General features: G+C 46.6%; 1 protein-coding gene across 3 annotated transcripts in view; it reads left to right on the top strand.

The window, feature by feature from the left end:
• Positions 1-18,475, top strand: part of RBP2 (retinol binding protein 2) — a 52,527-nt gene extending 34,052 nt beyond the window's left edge. For all 3 annotated transcript variants that reach the window (XM_026018575.2, XM_072726966.1, XM_026018574.2), the window contains 3 exons: positions 8,131-8,309; positions 16,507-16,608; positions 18,200-18,475. In XM_026018575.2, the coding sequence (XP_025874360.2) occupies positions 8,131-8,309; positions 16,507-16,608; positions 18,200-18,250 (332 nt within the window). In that variant the 3' untranslated portion in view covers positions 18,251-18,475. The remainder of the gene's footprint in view (positions 1-8,130; positions 8,310-16,506; positions 16,609-18,199) is intronic.
• Positions 18,476-23,006: the final 4,531 nt, after the last annotated feature.

Below are 23,006 nucleotides of genomic sequence, written 5' to 3'. Positions count from 1 at the left end.
ACTTCTAGAAAATCTTTAGTACACAAATTGTAAATATTAAGGAAAATCCAATTCTTCTCTTTATTTGGAAAAGAAGGTGGGGGCCATCTTCTACAAAGACCATCTTTTCATTTGAATTAACATGCACAGATTTAAAAGAGCAGAGGCCACTCTGCAAAATGTCCTAGTGGAAAATTTCACTACCAGAAAGGAGGTAGGCTTAGAGGCTGAAGTCAGGTAGCTCCCACCTAAGTGGTCTCTACCAGGAAAGGTTTCCTGAACACCCACAATGTTCCAAATCCTGTCCTATTTAGGAGCCACAGTCCAGCTCCAGAGGCGAGCACATGCTATGATAAGCATTATCAAGCCATGATAAGCATCTTGCCAGAACTTGATATACATTATTTCATTTAATTTATTTAGTTTCAACAAGTGTGCTGAGCACCGATTACATGCCAAGAAATGTTCTAGGTACTGGCAACATGGTGGTAAATGACTTGACAAGTTTCTTGCCCTCCTGGAGTGTACATGCTAGCGTCAGCAAGAGAAAGTAAATAGTTTAAGGTAAGCACTTTAAAGAAAATTAAAAGGACTTCTTGAGTGAGGAGTGATGGGTGGTCAGGGAAAGCTGTCTGAGGAGGTGACAGGTAAGCCAATGTCGAGATGTGGTGTTGCAGGTACAAGAGACAGCAAGTGCAAAAGTTCTGAGTGTGTTCAAGAAACACAAAGACTGGTGTGTTGGGAAGTGGCCAAGAAGGGGAAGACCAGCCCTTACAATGGGAGACTATCTTATTTATATTCTTTAAAGATCAGTATGGCTACAGTGTAGAGAATGAATCATTGGAAGGCAAGACTAGAAGCAGGGAGGCCCAATCTAGGAGGCCACTGTGTTGTTCAGCAAGAAGTGATGGTGGCTTAGGCTAGTAGTACCCAGGGGCCTGGAGAAGAGAGGACAGGTTCAACATATATTTTGGAGATAAAACCAACAGGCCTTGCAAAGGAATATAAACCAGAGGATATGGAGGAAACAAAGAAGGCCCCAGGCTTAGGGCTGAACAACTGGGACGATGGTGATCCCATAGGCTGAAATAGAGAAGACACGAGGAGGAGTGAGTTTGGAGAGGGGTGCTAGGCAGGGCAAAATGCACTAAGACTTCTGTTTTGCATATTTTCACTTCAGATGCTTATACATCCAGATGGAGTTTGAAATTGGCATGTTGACACAGGTCTAGAGCTCAGGGTGTGATCAGGGATTGAGATGGGAGGAATACTTTCCATTTCACAGGATGAGGAATTGAAGCCCAGAGAAATAAAAGGACCTCCCCGGGGTCACCCATAGTCGGGAAATGATGTTGTGTAGGCAGGAGCCCATTCTGCCTGCTTCTGTCACCCAAGCTCTCTCCATAGCCCTACGTGCAGGTATGAAGCATGGGGGTAGAGGAGGAAAAGCTTCATTCTGAGCAAATTGGGGTGGTGGACAGTCAGGACCCTCAGAAACATTGCCAAGAGTCACTCAGAGTCCCTGGGTAGAAATAAATTACCAAGTGAGAGAGAGGGAGAGAGAACAAGAAAAATTGTCTGATGACCCAAAAGTTTAGTTTCACAAAATTTGGATTTCTGCTGGTGCTTACAAGTCAAAGAAGTTACAGGCGTTGCCAAAGTCTTTACTTGAACCGCATGGTATCTGGTTGGACTTTTAAACAGGGAAGGTACTGGGGGTGGGGAGTAGAAAGCCTCCAATGAAAAGAAGTTCAGATGCTTCCTAGCCTATTCCCCTAGGAGAGAGAGAGCCCCTTCTCTCCTAGCTTGTACTGGTCACGCCTCTACCCTGCCCCCATCCCGGTGGTGAGCACTAGAGGGTGAGTGGGGAGAGAAGATCCTGCAGGCGGAGTAGGGAGGCCCCCCAGGGTCTCTAGCCTGCCTCCACTGGCTAGGACAGGCTTTAAACATATTTGAAGATGCCAAGGAGAGACAGGAAGAGGCAAGCAGGGGGCCAGTCCAATTTCTCTCTGAATGTGTTATCTGGAGGAAAAGATGCGGAGAAGATTGCTCTTGCACTCTGCGCCCCACAGTTGCCTCCGAGTGCTGATGATTTGCGAATTAAGGAGTCCAGGGTTGAAGCCCGTCGAAGCTGCGCTTGAAATGGCTTTCAGATTTCCCATGATGAATATGTGGGCACCTCTCTCTCTAATGTGCAAAGAGTGCCTGCCCTTTTAGCCTGCAACTTTAGCTTTTTTTCACAAGCCTATTACAAAGCATTTTAATGGTGAGTCGTATACTCATATTTCAACTTTATGACTTACATTGTTCAAAATGCAGTTATGGAAAGTATGCTTTAATAAAGTCACTTCGGTGTTGTTGTTTTCTTCTGCAGTAGCTACAAGCCACATATATTATTCAGAATAGCTTGCCTTTGGACCTTTTTCCTCTGAGATAGAAATTCATTTCACCTGGCTATAAATCAGGCTCGAAGATACCTTTAATCCAGAAAAGCAGATAAAACACACTCGATAACCCTGGTGTTAAAATACCGTATCGGGAAAATAATTTTCTCTGCAAAGTACAAAGAGGAAGTGTTTTTGTAATCTGTGCGTGTGTATATTCGACGGTTGCAGTTAAACCTTTCCTTTTGATTAGAAATATCACGAATCCACCATACAGAACACTTGGCTCCCTTCCCTGGGGTGGAGCAGAGGTGACATGATTAACTAGCCCGTGCAAATGCTAAAGGGTAGCCAAGAGGCCGGGCCATTTTTCAATCCAGAGAAGCAGCAAGCCTTGATTCCATTTGCATAGAGCCCCTAATAAGATTCCCCCGGCACTGGTCAGAAAGATTGACTGGGGGTGGTGTCGCCAGGACAAACCAGTTCTATCAGCAATTGGCATTTTTAGCTGTGATCTACCTTTCTAGGCAACCAGGGACGAGCAATTATTTTCGTTAGGGGAGCCTTAGTTGTGAATGATAAACAGAATTTATTTCTGGGTAGGCTCTCTGTCAGCACCTCTGTCCCAGTTGGGTAACGCTGAACCCACCACTTTAATTCTCTGGGCCTTGGTTTGCACACCCTCTTTGAGGAACGCTGCCATTCTAATTTTTTCTGTAATTCCCAGTTCTCTCTTATTTGTTTCACCTGGAGCCCTCTCCCTTGTCTCACCTGGTTAATATTTGGTTTTCTTTTTTGCCTCCTACCTATGGCTCCAGCACCATGGTTGAAAGCAGCATGGACCTCCGGAGCAGGAGCTAAAGTTGTGTCTACCTGATGGCCAAACTTTGCAGCGAGGAAGCTGGTCCTCGCAGAGAAATGTTTGGCCAGGCTGGATAAAATGCTCATGTGACAGGCCAGGGCTACACTAGTAAGGGAATAGATCAACCACCATTCTGACTGTTCCTTCAGAGTCCAGAGCCCTTGGAGATGCATAAATATGGACAACATACTTCATTCTGGACTTAATGCCAATCTGACCACTGTTTCACCTAAACTGAAAAGGTCAAGGGGTGGAGGCCAATGTGCACTGAATACCCGCAAGCTCATTGGTATTTTGTAAAGCATTTTACCATCGTTTTAACTAAATCCTTACACTAGGAGACATAACACTAGGAGATGAGTATTCTTTGCCCATATTACTGTGAGAAAGTTTAGGCTCAGAAAGAGAAAGTGACTTCACTGGAGTCACCTAGCTGGGAACTCTGGGACAGGATTTAAACCTGGATCTGACCCTCACTCTTCTATACTGGTGGTTCTAAAACTTTAGCATGCACGGAATCACTTGCCAGGCTTGTAAAAACAAGCAGGGCCCACCCCCCAGATGGAAGGTAAGTTCTAGAACTGACATTTCTAAGAGGTTCCCAGGTGCTGTGATGCTGCTGGCCCAGGGACCTCACTGTGAGAACCACTGCCCTGACCTATGGTGCCCATTAACCAGTTTGGAAGTGTTTCTTAAGCACTTGCTCTGTGCCCAACCCTGGGGACACAGAACAAGATGACAGCATTGTCCTTATCCTCATAGAGGTAAGATTTTGGAGGAAAGAGCAATCACCCCCCCATGAAAAAGTCAGAGGAAAGTATCGGATACTGTCTCCTAGGTGGTAAAACTGTGTGGTCTGAAGGCACAGGTGAGGAAGGAGGCAGGAAAGAGCAGAATCTGCTGGAAAAGGCAAGGCTGGGGCTGGGTTTTGTGAGACTTGGAGAGCTGAGAGGAGGGCAGTGAGGATTTAGGGGGGAAACACACAGGGCTTATCTGGGAAAATGGGAAGGACTCAGAGCACACCAGCCCGTGAGATCAAGGAGCTTCATAATGATGATTACGATGATGGCAGCAGCTACCATTTATGGGGCCATTACCTCAGGCTGTCAGCCACTGGACAGGACTCTTCACAAACACCATCAAATTTAATCCTCAAAGCAACCTAATGCAGTTAGTAATAGCTCCACTTATGGCCACTGCCCTCTGCTACTTGTAGATGTGGACTCGAGGGCCCAACAATGGGACTGAAACTGGACACACAGGTGTCACCAGACTCACCAGACTGTATTTCTGGGGTAGGAGAAGAGAAACAGGAGCTGGAGTGTGACATGTTAGCCCTCTGCCTGCCACAGGCATGTGTTTATACCAACTAGCTATGGAAGACTCTTCAGTGGCTTATAGCAATTTTAAGGAAGGATTAATTTCTAAAACAGAAATGCTTGACTACCTGGTCCGGTTGTCTTTTCCCTTTCAAATAGGCCAGCAGTTGCCTTAAAGGGAGAAAATGAAACAGGTGATAGTTCTGTGATTCAGGGCCCGGGTGACTGAGATAAAGCTGAAGGGTTTCGTCCACCCTTTCTGTATCTTGTTCTGTGGAACAGAGCAGCTGGGTGGGATGTCCCACCATAAGGTGAGTCTACGGCCACACAAGACTGGGAAAGTCCAGATCCTCTATCCCCGCTGTTGTAGTTGCAAAGCATCTTTCCTAGATTGAAGGCTCTGTGAAGTTTTCCAGTGTAGAAACCAGCTTCTCTTGGTGTTACTTCCTCATTTTCCAAACGTAGTTTATCATGAGCTACATTTTGAGACCACCCAATGCCCCATGAAGCTCAGCACCGTGGCAAACACAGCAAGGTACCCCAGGCTCTGAGAATGCTGCCCTAGAAGTGTTCACAGCACAAAGGGCAGCAGGGAGAGCCTTTAATTCCACATCCTGTGGCCTCATTCCAGGCTATGTGGCTTGGTTGTCCCTGGGTCCGATTCCATAAGCCATGGAGCAGAAGGTAAATGAGGTACCATAGAGAGTGATTGGTCCAGCTCAGCCTGGACCCTATAGTACCCTGAGCCCAGAAAACAATTGCTGTGTGGTGAAGACGGTACAGTAGAGCTCCAGGAAACATAAACTGCCCCAAACAGGGAGGTGTCATCCAGCTGGATCTAGCAGTCCCTGTGGGCCCAGGGAAATTGTAAAGATGACTCACTCAGAAGTATTTGGGCGGCCACAGAAAGTGCACAAACTCGAGTGGTCTGACCTTTTGACAAGAAGAAGCTGTGTTGCTTTCCTTAGGTTATACAGTGAGGGAGTGATAAAGGTGGAATATGAACTCAGAATGGCCTGTCTCCGGGTCAGCCCGGAGCTTGTGGAGTGCTGTGCTGGCCCCGGAGACAGGCCATTCAGAGTTCATATTCCACCTTTATCACTCCCTCACTGTATAACCTAAGGAAAGCAGCACAGCTTCTCTAAGCCAGTTTCCTCATTGATAAAATGGAGATAATATAATATTTATCTCATGGGTTTGTTGGGTGAGGTTTCCCAAAGGAGTTTCCAGGGGCGCCATTCCTGGTTGGTTCCAAGGCTTGTCTTAATTTTCCCCTCAAATATTACCAAGGGTCCACATAGAGTAGCCCCCAGATCATCTAACCTAAAATTCAGTTCCTCTCTTCTTCATAAGATTAATTCTCTCTCCAACTTTCCTGTATCTCATCTTGACTCCCAAGCTCAAAACCACTGTCTTCTCCTCCCAACCTGGTCCCTTCACACATATCCATCCAGTTATCAAACCTCATGATTGCATCTTCATGCTTAGACAAGTTTCTTAACCTCTTTGGGCCTCCATGTCATCATCTATGGCTTGAGGAGAAGGTCTTAAATCATGGCTTTCAAATTTCTTAAACCATAGAAGTCTCTTTAAACACCCCCTGATGAGGAAATCTAGACCTAAAACCACCCAGAGATTATGGGTCTAGGATAAGACCCAGAAATCTCTAGTTTTCACATCTCCCCCACGTGATCCTGATGGGCAGTGAGCTTTGGGACTCACTGGTGAATTCTTAGAAATGACAGGTTCTCAACCAATAGTCATGAATGATATTAAAGCAAGGCACTGGCATTCATGTGCTAGCTCATGCCAACTGCAACCTGTTTTTCCTTTCAACTTAGGACATATAATCCTTTTACCTTCTAGGCTGCTTGATGTTACTTGAAATTATTTCCTTTATGATAAAGGCTGACTATACAATTTCAGGTCCAAAGGCCCAGCTGGGGCCCTTCCCCATGCAGGTGTTATACTGTTGTGGGTTCCCACCTGTGGCCAAACTGCTGACCCACAGTGAAGTCTAACCAGTCAGCTTTAGTTTCTTCTTGGCCCTTTAGGAGAGAGTGATAGTCACTAAAGATCCAGAAGGAAATGAGTCAGAAAATAATGGGAAGCGAGGACAAAGGAAGTGATACTTGGATGCCATGAGAAGGTAGCAGAAAGGGTGGGGGTAGGGCCAGTGGAGGTGTTAATTCTCCATATTGCCAGGAGCTTCCTAAACTGTTGGTAACTGCTGGTCTTCCTCATGGGCACAATAGTATTTATCCCCCACCAGACAGCCCACAATGTGAAGTTTAATTTCTGACCTACCATAGAGATGGGGCTGGGATTCCCAGAGAAAGAACACTCAATGACTCTGAATTATTCTTACTCTTGAGGCCATTATTACCTGGAAGTTCTCAAAAAGACCAACGTCAGTGTTTTTGAAAACTTCCAGGTGGAATTTCTGGAAAAAAAAAATGTTAAAGATTTAGATTAGCATCCAAAAATATCTAGAGAATTCACAGACATAAAGGAGACCCAATATAGATACTAAGATACTAAGAGCTTAATAATGTTTATAACAAGTTCCAGAATTACCCTCTGTTTCTAAATCTATTCCACAGGACAGTGACATTTTACACTCAACCAGAGGTTAACAAGAAGTTTGGCTCTACACTTAGCTTCATACTGTCAAAATCAAAGCTTAGTAAATGAAACACCCCACTGAAGAGCACACTCCTTTCTTTTTCTCTCTCTCAAATAAATAAATAAAAATTTTTCTAAAAAGAGAACTGCTATAGAATTTGATGGGAAAAAATCAAGGCAAAGAAAAGATGTAAATGGAGTAAATGTGGCAAAATCTTGATAATGGCTGAATCTGGGTAATGGATGTGTGGCGCTCCTTGTACTTTACTCTCTGGTTTGTTTTAAACTTTTCACAGTAATAAAAATATAAACAATTATTCATCTCTTCCTCAAAAGCAACAAAAGAAATATTTGCACAAGTATTTACTGTCTGGCATATGCTTAAAATTGTCCTGGGGGCCATGACTGAGCCTATCTAAGTACACCCCAATCTGCTTTAAAAACAGGAGTTTATATGTATCCTTACTTGCCATGGACATTAACAAAAGGCCTGCTTTTACCCATGATCTAGCCTGGTTAGTTTTAAGTGGTCTTTTTTTCTTTTAAAACATGAAGTCTTTTATTCAGCAACTCTTAGAAGGAAATCCAGTATGTCAGATAGAATGGAGCCTCTATGCAGGAGGGATGTGTGTGTGTGCATGTACTTGCATGTGTGTGTGTGTGTGTGTGTGTGTGAACACACCTGCACACTGGGAATTGCAGCTTAGGGGTGAGCCCTGCCTGCTACCCCCCCCCCCCCCAACCATCAGAGCTCCTGAGAAAGCTCCAAGACCCTAGGTTTCCAGACGATTGACTGAGATGCATAAACTGGCCAAGTGAGACAACTCTTGTTTCCCATTTGAGCAAAGAAATGTGGGCTGCCCATGGTCTGTGTCTCTGGTCCTGAATGTTTGGCCTTGTTAAAGAAATGAATGAGTCTGGCTGAGCACATCATAACCTCCACAACTGCCTTTGCCAACAGATATTGATTTTGCCACCCGCAAGATCGCAGTGCGTCTGACTCAGACGAAAATCATTGATCAAGACGGCGATAACTTCAAGACGAAAACCAACAGCACGTTCCGCAACTATGAGCTGGATTTCACTGTAGGAGTGGAGTTTGAGGAGTTCACAAAGGGCCTGGACAATCGGACTGTGAAGGTGAGGACCCGGCCTGGCAGTTTCTGCTCAAATAGTCTGAGTGCAGGAGCCAGCTATCTGGCTCCACGATGAAAATACGACAGAAACAACTAGCGAGGGATCAGGAGAGGGAACCAGAGTGGACTTAATGATGCTGGCAATAAGCAATTATTGGAAGCTCAGCAGGAAAGGCAAACTGGCTTCTACAGTAAGATTATAAGCAAAGGAGAGAGGGGAGGCTGCCGACCTCTCCAGGACCTGGGGAGGAGGCCAGCTCCTATGCCAACATGAGCCTGGCGGGCAAGGGGGATACCATAGGGAGTGACAGTGATTTTGAGAGCTGGGTAGCACAGCTTCATCGGGGCAGCCCTACTCAGCAGCAGCCAACCATTGTCATGGAGTACTGGGGCCTCCTGTTGCTAGACTTCCTTTTTTTCAAGAGATGTTGAGAATTCACACATTTTTCTATGAAATACCTCAATCTTGGATGATCTCAACTAATTTGATTTTCTTAAGGAAAATGCAGTATTAATCAAAAAAAGTCAGTAGACTAAAGAAGTCAAGGTTTTCCCAGTGCTAGTCACTTAGAGAAACCTCTGGCACTGTCCGGATGACTTCTGTCCCAGCATCACCTTAACTCACAGAACATAATCGAGGAAATCCTTGCACATCGGAAGGCCAGACCTCCAGCCACTTGAACTGCTCAGATACAGGTAGGGCCCTGAAAGTGAGCAGACAACTTTGAGTGTACAAGGAGGGAGCTATCTCAAAGGCTGAGAACTGGACTCTGCAGAGAAAGAGGGCCCTCGCCCAGAGGAGCTGTCTGTAAATAAAGCAGAGAATGACAGCAGCAGAGAGAAGTGGGGCTGGGGGCAGGGAGCAGGGGGAGGCAGGGTCACGGCAGGTCCCCCTCTCCTTTTGCATCACCCTGTGGTATCACAGCCACATGGTTCCTGCAGTGTTCCAACCGCTGCAGTGCTCACACTCATACTCAGGGCACCTGTCTTTGGTTCTCCAAATCCAATTACACCTGTGCAGTCCCCACAAACAGAAATGGGGAGAAATGCAATCTCAGTCATACTTAAGGATTCCCTCATTCCTATCTTTTTAAGAAGATTTTATTTATTTATTTATTTATTTATTTATTTATTTATTTATTTATTTATTATTTGAGAGGGTGCATGCACAAAAGAGAGTGCGAGCAAGAGGGAGCATGAGTTGGGGGAGGGGCAGAGGGAGAGGGAGAAGTGGATTCCCCACTGAGCAGGAAGCCTGATGCAGGGCTTGATCCCAGGACCCTGAGATCATGACCTGAACCTAAGGCAGATGCTTTAAGCAACTGAGCCACCCATGTAGCACTCCTCCCCACCCCCCACCTCATTCCAATCTTAGCATCATGCAAAAACCTTGTGGTTTACACAGTCCAGGAAACCGGGAAGGATTTCTGGTTTGTCATTTAGCATGGTTGCCACTGACCACTCACTCACTGTCCAGGCTCATGCAGTTTATACAAGGGTGGGCAGCTTGCATATTTATAGCACCCACTCCCTCCATGCCAGTGGAGCCACCAGGACCTCTGCTCTGGTTCCCAAAGTAAGGGAGGGCAGCGCTGAGGATCCTATCCCCAGCTATCTGTGCCCCCACCGCAAGAGTGGGCCAGCCCTTCGGAGTACCGCAAGGAAGCAGGACCTTTCACCCTGCCCTTCCCCTTTCTCTCTCCAGTCCCACTCTTCTCTGGTGCTCCCAGGAGCTCTTTAAAAGTCAGGGATCTCAACTCTCCCCCCTAAAGCAAGGGATGTGAGCTTTGGCTGCTCTCCTGGGGTGGGGAGAAAAAGCTGTCATCATTCTTTGGCGATGACTCTAAAGCCAAGAGAGCAGGACACATTTTATTTCTCCATCAAGTTGTCCTGCAGCATTGATAATCTCAGCCATCAAGTCAAGGTTGAATTATATTTAGTGCTCCTTGCTAAAGAAAAGTGGGAAATGAAAAGCACTTTGGAACTGCTTCCATCAGAGCAGTCTTGGCATAACAGCCTAAGCTTCCGGGCTTGGAACAGCTTCTGTAGAATCCCTCCCTGAGGGGTTGATGGATCGACAAGACTTCTCTGAACTGTGTGGCTAGAAGGCCAATTCCTCAGACACCAGAACTGATGGGAAATTTGTCTCTGAATTTTTGCATCACTCTGCTGTTCCAGCCTAATCTGTTCACAATGATTCATTTCCCCTTGCCTTTCCATTCTGGATGTGGGCTGCTGAAAAGCAGGCCTGTTGTCTCTGACTTGTTCTTTCATCACCTTTGATAGTAGAGAACTCACTTTTCCTAAAATAAGTCACGTCCTTTCAACCCTTCCTGACCATTAGAGGCTTTGGCTCTCAATACCCACTGTTGTGCCTCTTCGCCTTCCATTCTCCCTGCCTTCCCCCGCCTCCCCGGGAGCCCCATCATGTCCCCAGGATCAGCTTTCGTCCTGCAAAGAGAGAGAGAGAATTCCCCTTCCCATTTCTTATCTCTGCTTTGTCCACAACAAAAAGTTAGGGCACACGTACACGCACATGCACACACGGGATGGGTTGGGGCTGAGAAGTCACCAGAACAGAATTTGCCCAGTCTCCAGCAAAAGGCTGTTCCCATGAGAATCACAATCCAGAGCAGATACCCTCAGGACTACATACTTCCTATAATTTGACCAAAACCCTTCAGCTGGAAAGGGATCACAGGGAGCAAGTGAGTCAATCTCTGATTATTTTCCGTTGCCGCATGGGGTGGCATGCCTGAGTGCACACAACACTGTGTGTCTGTGTGCATGTGCACACATGTGCATGTGTGTGTCTGCTTGTGTGCAAATGTGTCCTGTGCACATGTGCATGCATCTGTGTGTGCATGTGTGTGTGAGCCTGCACATGTGTGCATGCATCTACACGTGCCTATGTGCAGGTGTTGCAGTAGTACTCATGCTCTTATTCTTCAGGGCTCTACTTCTGAATTCCTACATCACCCTCACGAGAACCTCCCCATTTGGAAGTTTGGGGGAGAGGTGTGTGTGGGGTGGGGTTCTAGCAGAGGTGGAATAGAGCCCTAAAGTGCCCAGATCTATGCCATCCCAGAGCAGGAATTGTGGCATCACTTTAACTGTGAGGTCAACTCTTCGTGGGACCCAGGAACCCCCACCTTTTTTCCTTCCTGTAGATCATATATATTCTTCACTTACTGCCTTAATTTGTTTCTAAGAGGATTTAAAGCCCCTTTCAAAAATACACAGGCTACTCAGAATAAAATTTAAAAGAAGTAACTGATCCTCCTGTAATGGAATAGCATGCAGGCGTAATAAGGAATGGATCACCCATTTATACTGCCACCCGCATGAACTCGGGAAACATCCTCCTCGGTGAGGGAAGTCAGACACAAAGCCCACATATTGTGTGACTTATATGAAATGTCCATGTTAGGCAAATCCCTAGACACAGAAAGTGGTTACCAGGAGCAGAGGGAATGAGGAGTGATGGCTGATTGGTGAGGGGTTTCTTTGGGGGGCAACAAAAATGTTCTGGATTTGGACAGTGGTGATGGTTTTATAACCTTGCAAATATACTAAAAATGACTGAATTGTACTTTAAAAAGGTAAATTTTGGGATCCCTGGGTGGCTCAGCAGTTTAGCAGCTGCCTTTGGCCCAGGGCATGATCTTGGAGGCCTAGGATCGAGTCCCACGTCAGGCTCCCTGCATGGAGCCTGCTTCTCCCTCTGCCTGTGTCTCTGACTCTCTCTCTCTCTTTCTCTCAGGAATAAATAAAATCTTTTTTTTTTTAAAGGCAAATTTTATTGTATGTGAGTTATGTCTCAAAAACAATAAGTAGGGGTGCCTGGGTGGCTCAGTCGGTTAAGCATCTGCCTTCGGCTCAGGTCATGATCCCAGGGTCCTGGAATCAAGCGCCACATCGGGCTCCTGCTCAGTGGGGAGTTTGCTTCTCTCTCTCCTTCTGCCCCTGCTGATGTTTTCTCTCACACTCTCACTCTCGCTCTCTCTCAAATAAATAAATAAAATCTTAAAAAAGGACAATAAGGATTTGGGGTGGATAATCAGGACAGGGGAAAGCACAGATCATGGCAGTTGGAACAAATGATGTCTGCGAGGCCCAGGGGAAGCAGGCTTCTCTGGGAGGTCCCTTCTTGGGGGAATTGCAGGAGGAGTTTGGGTGCTGCCACAATAGCTCTTGCAAAAAGGCAGGTGCGCTGGGCTTAAAGACGTTCATAGTGCCTTTCGTCAGGCTTAATTTAAAAGGCTGTTATTTTCCTTAAAAAAACAAAAACAACAAAAATCTTTGAAAACTGATTCAAATCTACAGGAAAGTTGCATGAAAGTAGCAAAGAACATCTGTGTATTCTTTGCCGAGAGCTACCTATTGTCAATATTTTGCCCCATTGGCTTTATCTTTTGTACTTGCTTTCTTGCCATTATATGCATATTCTTTTCTGAACAATCTGATGTGTTACCTCTAAGTAACTCAGCGTTTCCTATGAATCAGGATATTATCTTATAAAATCACAGTACAGTTATCCGCCTCTATAAATTTAACAGTAAGACAAGACAGTACCTTATCTAATTTCCCATACAGGGCTGTTTTTAACAACGTTAATTTGGACACAGAGGGAGATTGCAGCGTGGGCTCAGTTTTCTTCTTTAATTCAATGCAAGCACGTCTTCTTCATCCTCTGGCTCAGTAGCAATGGTTTTCCTCATTTATATCCATCTCCTCAACCTCAAAATCTTTTAAGGCAATTGAGCCTCTTTCAAAAACCTCCTCTGAATTGTGGAATTTTAGTTCTTTAGCTGCTCTCTCTTCTTACTGTCTGTTTTACGTAGGAGTAAGGCTATGATATTGTAAGTATTACCATAATTCATTGGTAACCAATTTACTTAGGGTCAGAATAACTTTTAATCTTGCTGCCTACTAAGATTTATTAAAAGAAAACATGAAGACAGGCCCTCGTGCACCCACATTTTTCTTTTTTCTTCCTTCTACAAATTTGCCAAGCCCCTACTATGTGTGAGACCTGATTCAGGGGCTATGTAATGAATCAGAGCCCTTTCTGCCCTGAAAGATCTCACAGCCTCATGAGGAAGCAGACAAGTAGATGGATAGTTGCCATCCAGTGTCCATAGTGATGGTCGTACGCACACACCAGGGGGACCATAGAAACCAAGGCAAGGAAGCAGACTGGCCGAGTCATTGTCAAGAATCATCATCAGTGAAGAATACATACGCTCATTTATTCTCCCACATGGATTTACCTCAAGATTCCATTTCAACAAAATAACTCAATCACAGATCTTCATTCAACACTGCTCACCAAGCACCTTTTCTGCACTAGTGACTATGCCGAATCTGAGTTTGCAGAAATGAACAGCTGACATGGCCTCTTCTTTCATGGAGCTTACTATCTATTGAGGGAGAAAGACACTCGTTCAATCAACATGTTTTAGGTGTCCTTGATGTGGAAGGCAATGTGGGTTGGGGGAGGTTGTTTAGAAGACATAGTCCTGCCCAAATAGAAGACAAGGGTCCTTTCCCATCCTTTTGGGAGAGAACTGAGTCCCAAGTCTGATGATGGGCAACAACACATGAATATCCCTTTCTCATCTATTTGAGAGAGAATTCTGGAATATTCCAGACAACATCTCCCTCCCAGAAGAGCAAGGAGAGCAACCTGTGATTTAAGCTTCTCTAAGACATTCAAAGAGGTGAGGCTCAGGGTGGCCCCAAAGAAGAAGACATATTTTCTTTTAAAAACATGCAGAGTTTTATTGTTAAATTAATTTAGGGAATATTAATACATGCAGATGGTTTTAAAAAATTTAAATAGTAAAAAGTGAAATTTCCTTCCTATCCTGGCCCCCAACCTCTCCATTCCTTCCCTAGGGACAGTCACTATTAAGGGATCTTTTGCTTCCTTGCAGAGAACATGTGCAAACATATGCATGCATACACGGTCTTCCCTGGTTTTATGCACATGGACCTGCTCCTTGCTTTTTTAACTTAAGTATACACTATGGAGACTGCCCTCCTCCATAAATATAGAATTGCCTCCTTCTTTCAAGGGCTGCACAGCATGGATGAACTACACATATTTGACCAGCCACCCACTGACGGAATCTGTGAGGCTTCCAGTCCTTTGCCATAACAAACAACACCACGATGTGTTGAGGAGTAAAATGCAGAGGAATAGAATTGTACATAAAATACATAATATGGGGCAGTCTGAGTGGCTCAGCGGTTTAGCGCTGTCTTCAGCCCAGGGTGATCCTGGAGACCTGGGATCGAGTCCCATGTCGGGCTCCCTGCATGGAGCCTGCTTCTCCCTCTGCCTGTGTCTTCTGCCTCTCTCTCTCTCTCTTTCTCTGTCTCTGTGTCTCTCATGAATAAATAAATAAAATCTTTTTTAAAAAATACATAATATGGTCAAGGCCAAGTCCTATTTTAGAACTAGGTAGACTTAACAATCTGTAGAGAACAAATTTGTCCCCCAAAATAGACCTGAATATGCAAGGACAGTGAATAAAGAAACACAGGTCAGTTTGTCACCAGCTAGGTTTAAAAGAGAGAAAAGCAAACGTCTGTTCCTTAGCATAATATTGTTCATAGAGGAGTAATATGCTTTGCACATACTTGGAAGAAAGCCAGCTGGCATCAGGGTCATCCCTGGGAAAGAACAGTATTGACACAAAACCACAGCCTGGATGGGGGTGACATCATCCTTCAGGAGGTGAATACGCAGTCATAATCTGGGCTCAGAGGCAGGTGGCCCTGGAGAACCACCTCGAGATAGTACAAAAGGTCCTGAGGCAGGTACTAGAAGAAATAAAAGGAGAAACAGAAGGCAAAGGAGTTGGGGGGTATATAATTTGTAAGTATGCGCACAGAATTTTGAGCATCTTGGGGTTCAGCAGGTTTATGGCTCCTTTAAACCTGCTGGTCAGCTCAGCCTGGCTGGCCAGCATGAGCTCTGCATCTCCGCTGCCGCCCCCATGCTACTAACCAGTCTGCATTGCTGCCTGGAGGAACCCCAGGACCCGGAGAAGGGCCACCCTCCTGGTTGTGGATGATGAGGACGGCACTAGAGCCATCTGTTGAGGTCCCCTGCTAGTTAGGTAGCTTCTCTGCCTGTGTTATTGCCCCACAATAGGCAGTCCTACAATGGGGTTCCTGGAAGGAAAGTCCCCAGGAGCGGAATTTCTAGGTCAAAGAGTATACACAGCATTACGTGTCAAGAGGTAATATAAAATTGCCCTGCAAAAGGATTCATCCGATTTATATACCTACCAGCCATTTATGGAGGTGCCAGCTTCTCCACACTTCCTCCAACTCAGTGTGTTATCAGACTCTTTGATCTTTGACCATATGATGAATTGTATCGGAAAAACAGCCTTAATTTGCATTTCTCCTTTTAGGACTAAGGTTGAATATCTTTTCTTATGTTTAAAAGCCATCTGCTGGATTTTAGTTTTTTGGGCTTTTTTTTTTTCCCCCTTGTAAGCTGTTAGCTGGATCCTTTTTAAAATTTCCTATTAGGTTAATGGTCTCTCTCTTATTGATTTATGGGAACCCTTTATATATAAGGAAGTCAGGTCTTTGATATGTGTTACAATTATCTTTTCCAGTGTGTTCTTCATCTGTTGACGTTATGCTATTTTGCCTGTCCAGAAATTTTCTATCATTTATAGTCAAATGCATCGTCTTTTTCCCCCACTGATTTGGAATGCTATCTTCACCATATGGTACAATGGGAGAGTAGAATTCTTTTTTTTCTTTTTTTAAAGATTTATTTACTTATTTGAGAGAGAGCAGGGGCAGAGGGAGAGGAAGAGAGAGACTCTCAAGCAGACTCCCTGCTGAGCATGGAGCTGGAAGCGGGACTTGAGCTCACGACCCCGTGATCGTGACCTGAGCCAAAATCAAGAGTCAGACACGTAACCAACTGAGCTACCTGGGCACCCCTAGAATGCTTTAAAAGAGAACAGAACCAGCCACAGTAAGCTGAATTGGCAGGAGTGGAGGATAGATGCAGAAAGTGAGTTTGGCAGACCTTGGCTGGGCAGAGGCTGAGGTCTCTGCCCTGTGGGGGCCTGGCGATGGCCACGGGAACCGCAGCTGCAGCCTTAGGTTTATTCAGTCCCAATCAAGACCATACATCTGATTTGCCTGGGAACCTGTCATTGCAGACGCTGATCACCTGGGAAGGTGATGTCCTTGTGTGCGTGCAAAAGGGGGAGAAGGAGAACCGCGGATGGAGGCAGTGGGTTGAGGGGGACAAGCTACACCTGGTAAGTCCCAGGGTCTGCCCAGCTGCCTTCCACGGTGCTTACACAAGCTGCAGGTTCACCCAGCCAGGTGCTCTGACAAGAAAAATGGCCTTGCACTCCTCCCCTGAGCTCCAGCCAAATGCGTGTGGTCATATAGTCAGAAAGCCATTCCCATCTGGCTCAGGGGACTCCAGGAAGGAATCTATATGGCTGTTTCTGTGAACGGCTGCAATTAAAATGAAAGTTCAAAATGCTGAGTTAGGAAGCCGAGATCCAAGGAGAAATACAGGGAACCTGTGAAAGACCAGCCGAAGAGAAATGTGAGGCACAGAATGAAGATGCCCCAGAGGAGGGTGGGTCCCGGCCTCCTCACAATTATGTGAGCCTGGAGGAAGAGGGCTGGGAGTGGGGTGGATAGGGACAGGTGGGCTTGGGAACCACCTTACAGACCACAGATATTGGCCTGTCGTCACCAGGTATGTCCACTTAATCCTGAAATATTTTCGGTTAACTCAGTATTAGAACAGAACAGTAGGAATGATGGCTGGTCTCCTGAAATAAATTATATGTGTCTAGATAGCTGAATTTTTCAGTCTTCAATCTTCAAGGCAATTTATGTGTCCAGCATTCAAATAGAAATCTCTCTCTCCTACATGCATTCAGGCACTCATTTATTAAATAGCTCTTCATTCATTCAATCATTCATTCACCTATGGAGTCGGGCAGCTACTTGGCTTGCTTGGCTCCAGTGTCAGTATTCAGGTCACCACGGTGCCCTTCAGAGCCAGGCTTGCCTCACCTGAGATCTTTATTTTGGAGGCAGTGTCAACTGGTGATAAATGGGAAGCACTCACCGTGTTTTCCATTGACGATTTTCCCTACCTGCACTGGTTTGGATGATGGATTTTTTTAATTGTGGTACAATCCTCAGTGGTCCCTGTGGCTAAGACAATGGATTCATTGTCAACCACAATGATTTTGTGGCCATCCACACACTCATATTTCTCCCTCCTCCCTTAAGGAATCATGAGGTGTGGATAAAGCCTGGGGCCTCCTTCTGTCTGGATGAAAAGCAGCATCTTGTCTGCATAGGCAGGCCTGGGGGGTGCCCTTCTGCAACCCATGCCCTGTCACCCTGTCATTACCCAGGATGCCAGCAACCAACATTCTAATCACCAGAGACCAGCAAGTCCACAGCATGAAGTGAGAGCCCACCAGCCAGCATATTCCCAGGCCCTTGCTTTCCAAATGCTACTCCCCACTAGATCCTTGCCTTCTCCATGGCTTCACTGCCTTTTATAAATTAGGAGATGTTGCTTTAATCGCGAGAGTAGGAAAAATCCCACCCAAGAGGGTAATTTCTTTGCATTTTTCATTTTTATAGTTGTTCAAGCTCAATTCAAGTGTCAAAATCAAATTACTGCTACCTGCAGGGCATGCCAGCTGATTGGGTCTATGAGATGCACTTTGCCCAGAATGACTAAGTGTCCTCGGGATTCCAGCTTCCCTCCTTCAACTCAACTCACAGACACCAAGAGGGGCAGGGGGGCGGGGGTGGGGGACAGAGGAAGACTTGGCTTGCTAGTCGCTCACCTACTTTCTGACCTTGCAGGAGCTGACCTGCGGTGACCAGGTGTGCCATCAAGTGTTCAAAAAGAAGTAATGGCCACAAGGCGGCCTGCCGAGCATGTGCTTCACACTCCCCACCAAGGGTTGTCTGCAGGCTTTGGGAAGCGGCTGTGGGGACCCTCTCACTCCTGACAGAGCCCGTTAAGGCATCTGGATGGGTTTTAAACAGAACAAATGTGTAACAGTTGCCAGACATACTCTTCCTTCTTTGAAACCTGACATTAAATGAATAAACAAAAATCACTCCCATACTTTGTAACTCTTTATATCTATCTCCCTTTATTTCTAGAACTGTCAGTTTTATCCACAGGCAAATGTGGTGATTGCCTGTGCGGCGGTTCTCTGTGAAGTTTTGTTGCGGTGGTTGTTGTTTAGTTTTTGGTTTAGTTTTGCTTGTTTTTTGTTAATTAGTTTGTTTGAGGGATTAATTTACCTAGAAACATTCTCTGGCTAAGACAGCATCCCCTCCTCATTCTTAAACATTGCCCTTTGATATTCATTCCTTTGGATAACACATTCATTTTTCCAAGATTCTATTTTAAGATGCCCATGGCTTCCAGTTTGTGCCTTCAGCAGCACGGGAAGAGCTACTTGTAAAGGTCTCTGCGGGTCTGCAGTACCAGCTGCTCTCAGTCCAAGATAGCCCTTTGCCCTTCAGCCCTGGGCAGAGTGGCACCCCTGCAGAGGACTTCCAAGCTCTGCCAAGGAAGCCTGAGTTCCAGTCTTGTTGCTCCACTTCTTAGTGGGTAGCCATGGACACATCATTTGGCCTCTCTCTCCTTGTTTTTCTCATTTATAAAACGGAAAAGACAAAAATAGCATCTCCTCCACTGGATCGTCGTGAGGGATAAGCAAGTCAGCACATACAGAGTTCTTAGAGTTGGGCCTGGCCCCATGGCAGGAGCAAGGTCCCTGCTAGCTCTGGTCATTAGGTAGAGTTATGCCCTCCACATCCCAGAGGTTCAGATGAGCGGAAGCCAGGGAGTGATGGGTCAGTACCCCCTGAGGCTTCCTGGTGATTCCAGGACATTACGTTTATTATTCTGAGCAGAATTATATTTTCCTGCTGGATACACAAATGTAATAGTGCATCTGGAAGAGCAGAGTGGTCAACAGGGACAGATTTATGGTGGATCACTCATGGGGTGCCCTGCAGGTCAAAGCCATTTCCTTTCCCCCCTGTAGCAGGGCCCAGAATCCCACCATTAGGCAAGCATTACCTTTGAAAAGCAGATTTATCCCCAGGGAGGTAGCACATGGTGTCAGCACACTGCGGGGGGACTTGAATGAACAGATCATTCATTGATCCTTAGCATCCTAAATGGAATCAAGGATGGAGAATAAAGTTGAAATCTGTCCATGTGGACCAGGGCCAGGCTTGGCCTAAGCCCTTGTGACCAGACAGCCATGCCATGGGCCTCCTGGCAAGCTGCTCTCCCCAACAGCCATACCACCTTCCTGCAGCAAGAAAGCCAGGGAAGTGCTGGGATGGAGTCCCACACTGGCAGGGGGAGGGGGTCTGCCCGTGGACTCTGGAGAGGAGGAGAGCCTCCTGAGGAGCTGCAGGCCCATCTCCTGGGGCAGACCAGGGACAAGTGCAGGGGCAAGTGAAGTGAACTCTTTGTCCTCAGCTCCCCTGGAGCTTCTTCAGGAGCCTCAGTTCCTCTTGTGATGCCCCGTCCTGATCTTGCCCTAGCCCACAACAGCCTCAAACCACCCTCTCCTTTGTCCTTCAAGAAAACCTTTGTGAATGAGATCCATCTGAAAGCCCATTGGGGACTAGCGATAAAGCGTGCTGTCCATGGCAGGGGTTCTAATAATAGGTAACTTCTGAGCCTTGGTTTTGCAAAGTGTATCCTAGGGGATGTTAGCCAACCACCACCACCTCCACCCACGATTCTGTGAAAAGGTTCCTGGTCAAATGAACTTTGGAAATGCTGAGAACTATATTGCCTTCTTAGAAATGCGTAACAACAACAACAATAAAAAATAAAATAAAAAAAGAAATGCATAACAAGAATTCCTGTTTTTAAAGCTCTGAAAAGGGATCCCTGGGTGGCACAGCGGTTTAGCGCCTGCCTTTGGCCCAGGGCGCGATCCTGGAGACCCGGGATCGAATCCCATGTCAGGCTCCTGGTGCATGGAGCCTGCTTCTCCCTCTGCCTATGTCTCTGCCTCTCACTGTGTGCCTATCATAAATAAATAAATAAAAAAGATAAAGTTGTTTTTTTAAAGCTCTGAAAAGTCCTGCAGCAAACTGGACCTTAAATCCTGGGACCCTTTTACCCACAGCATTTCACTCCGGCACAGTGTTTTGGGAACGCTGACTTGTTGCCATACGTGTGCAGAGCACTTTTTCAATTACAGATAACAAACAATATAATTTAAAACTCCCATTTCCGAGCGGGATTTCTCAGTATATTTTTTCCACAAATGAAGAGTAACTGAATGGATTAGTTTACATGTGGCGCGCAAGACTGATAGTGACTATATTCATTCTACTGATCCTTCTTTTTCAACAAAGATGCACCTGTACTCAGAGGCTGTCGAATTTGAGGTGCTCATTTCCAAACCCAGCAGATATTCTGGGCCAGGGCCTGTCTCCCGGGCCTGCACTCAGTGTGGGTGCGATGGGGCAAGTTGCCTGCTTCATATTTCTGTTCCCTCAGCCTATTTCAAGGCTGAGCCATGACAGGAATGCTACCCCTCAGCATGGACGAGGCTGTTTGGGAGCAGAATGGAAGAAAACTGATCTTACACAGAGGAGGGGTGGAGTTGCTGGGAAAGACTCTCAGAACCTCAGAAGGCAGCTTCTAGAGGTGTCATGAGAGAGGGCTGGCTGAGCTGTGAAGTGGGAAGGGGGCTGATCTTGAAACTTAAGGAAAGCTTGCCCCGTGAGAAATCCCAGTTCATAAAGGGAAGCATCGTGCAGTCACTCCAGCGGTTTGGCCTCAGTCCTTGGTTCAAATCCTGCTCCACCACACCCCAGCTGTGCGACTGCGCAGCTTCTATTTCTTCTTCTGCAAAGTGAGGAATGAGGGCTGTGAACCCATATCACAAGGAGTAGCGAGATGGAGCAGGATCTGAGCACAGGGCCTAATACCATAGGCAGTACTCGTTCTCCTCCCTAATTCCACGTATTTATACCTGCGTGTATGACGAGGTAATGATCCCTTCATTAAAACTCTTGCTTTCTAAGAGCTTGAACACTGACATCCCTCACACAGCCCTCAGATTTGAAGATCACAGGAGGACTGATTATTAAAAAAATACAGATTCCCGGCCCCTCCCCCTTCAAGATTCTGGCTCTGAGGCCATGGGCAGGGCCAAGGAATCTGTATCATTACAAGGTCCCCGGGTGAGTCACCTGCAGGTGTTTGGCAGGCACAGTGACAAGCCCTGCTTCTTTCATTTGAAGCAGGATCCATTTTAAATGTGTGTTCACCCACGTAGCCACACCTGCACACTCTCATGCAAAGCTCAATCCATCTCCACAGGTGGTCGAAGTGCAGGCGAACCGCCTACACATCTCTCTGTGAGGCTGTGTTGGCCCATGCGTGCTGAGCCCTGTAAGAGAGGTGTCATGTTCTCTGGAGCAGCTTCGTGGCAGCAGAGGCATTTGGGCTAAAAGATGGTAGGGAGTGAAGTGGGGGGGGAGCATAACAGAGAAGTGACTGCCATGAGCAAAGGCGCTAGGCAGAAAATGGTACAGAAGGTTGGAGAAAGTGCCTGCTGACAGTGGAAGGGAGGAGGCCAGGGAGGCAAGGTTGCTAGCTCAGACTAGAGTCTGTTGTGAATGCCTGGAAGGGCCCCAGCAAGAGGATCATGGGAGCCAGTGCAGGCTTCTGAGCATAGAGTGATGTGGCCTGAGACATGGGCCAGGAAAAATTCAACAATACAGCTATTGTCGGCAGGACAGATGGAGGTGGGGAGGAGGACGCAGGTTCACCTGTTCAGAGGCTATTGTAATAAGGAGTTCTGGGGAGAAGCAGTGAGGGATGCATGTCAGGGCCAGCGAGTGGCCATGGGATGGAAGGGGACAATGTGAGAGGCACTTAAACTTAGGAGGCCTTGCACTAGGCAATGGTCGCGTGATACAGAGGAGGTGAGGCAACAAAGATGGAAGTTTGGGGAAACGGGGGAAGGATGATCCTCAGCAGGGCTGGATGGAAGATTGTGGATTTGGCTTAGGCCTGTTGATGTGAGGTGGCAATGCAATGACAGCCAAGGCCAGCAGACCCTCTCCCCAGTTGCCCACTGCCACCCTGCAATGGCTCGATGTTACCCACTTCGTGAACCTACTAGCCCCCAGGTACTGGGGAGGGAGGAAGTCCTGGGCTGGGGCTGGGACTTAAGGAGCACCAGGCTGCCACAGAAGCTTTTGAGGCAGGGAGTGCTGGTGCCCCCAGGAGGGAGGGGAGGGGAGGGGGTTCTCTCTAGTTTTTCCTCCACCCCACACACTCCCCAAAGCACAGGAAGGTCTATATAAGTACAGCTAGGCAAGTCAACACAGAGCGGTGTACTTCCAGCCACATATGAGGCCAGGCCGGGGTCTTGAATCAAAGAGAGGATAATAGGCCTTTTGTCAAGTACCTCCTCTGTCCTGGAGCTCTTTCCAGTCTATGATAGAGAAACCCTGTTTACACATGAGGAAACTGAGGTTTAGACCTGGTCAAACACTCAGCCAACCCCCTAGGGCTGGTACAAGCCCAGGAAGAATTTGAACCCGGGGAGGTCTGTCTCCAGAGTCTGAGACCTTCCAGCCAGGAGGTGGTTCCTGGTAGGGACCA

This window comes from Vulpes vulpes, chromosome 11 (genome assembly GCF_048418805.1).
Source record: "Vulpes vulpes isolate BD-2025 chromosome 11, VulVul3, whole genome shotgun sequence".
Taxonomy (NCBI): Eukaryota; Metazoa; Chordata; class Mammalia; order Carnivora; family Canidae; genus Vulpes; species Vulpes vulpes.
Note: the sequence above shows the minus strand (reverse complement) of the source record. Positions and strands in the feature narration are given on the sequence as shown.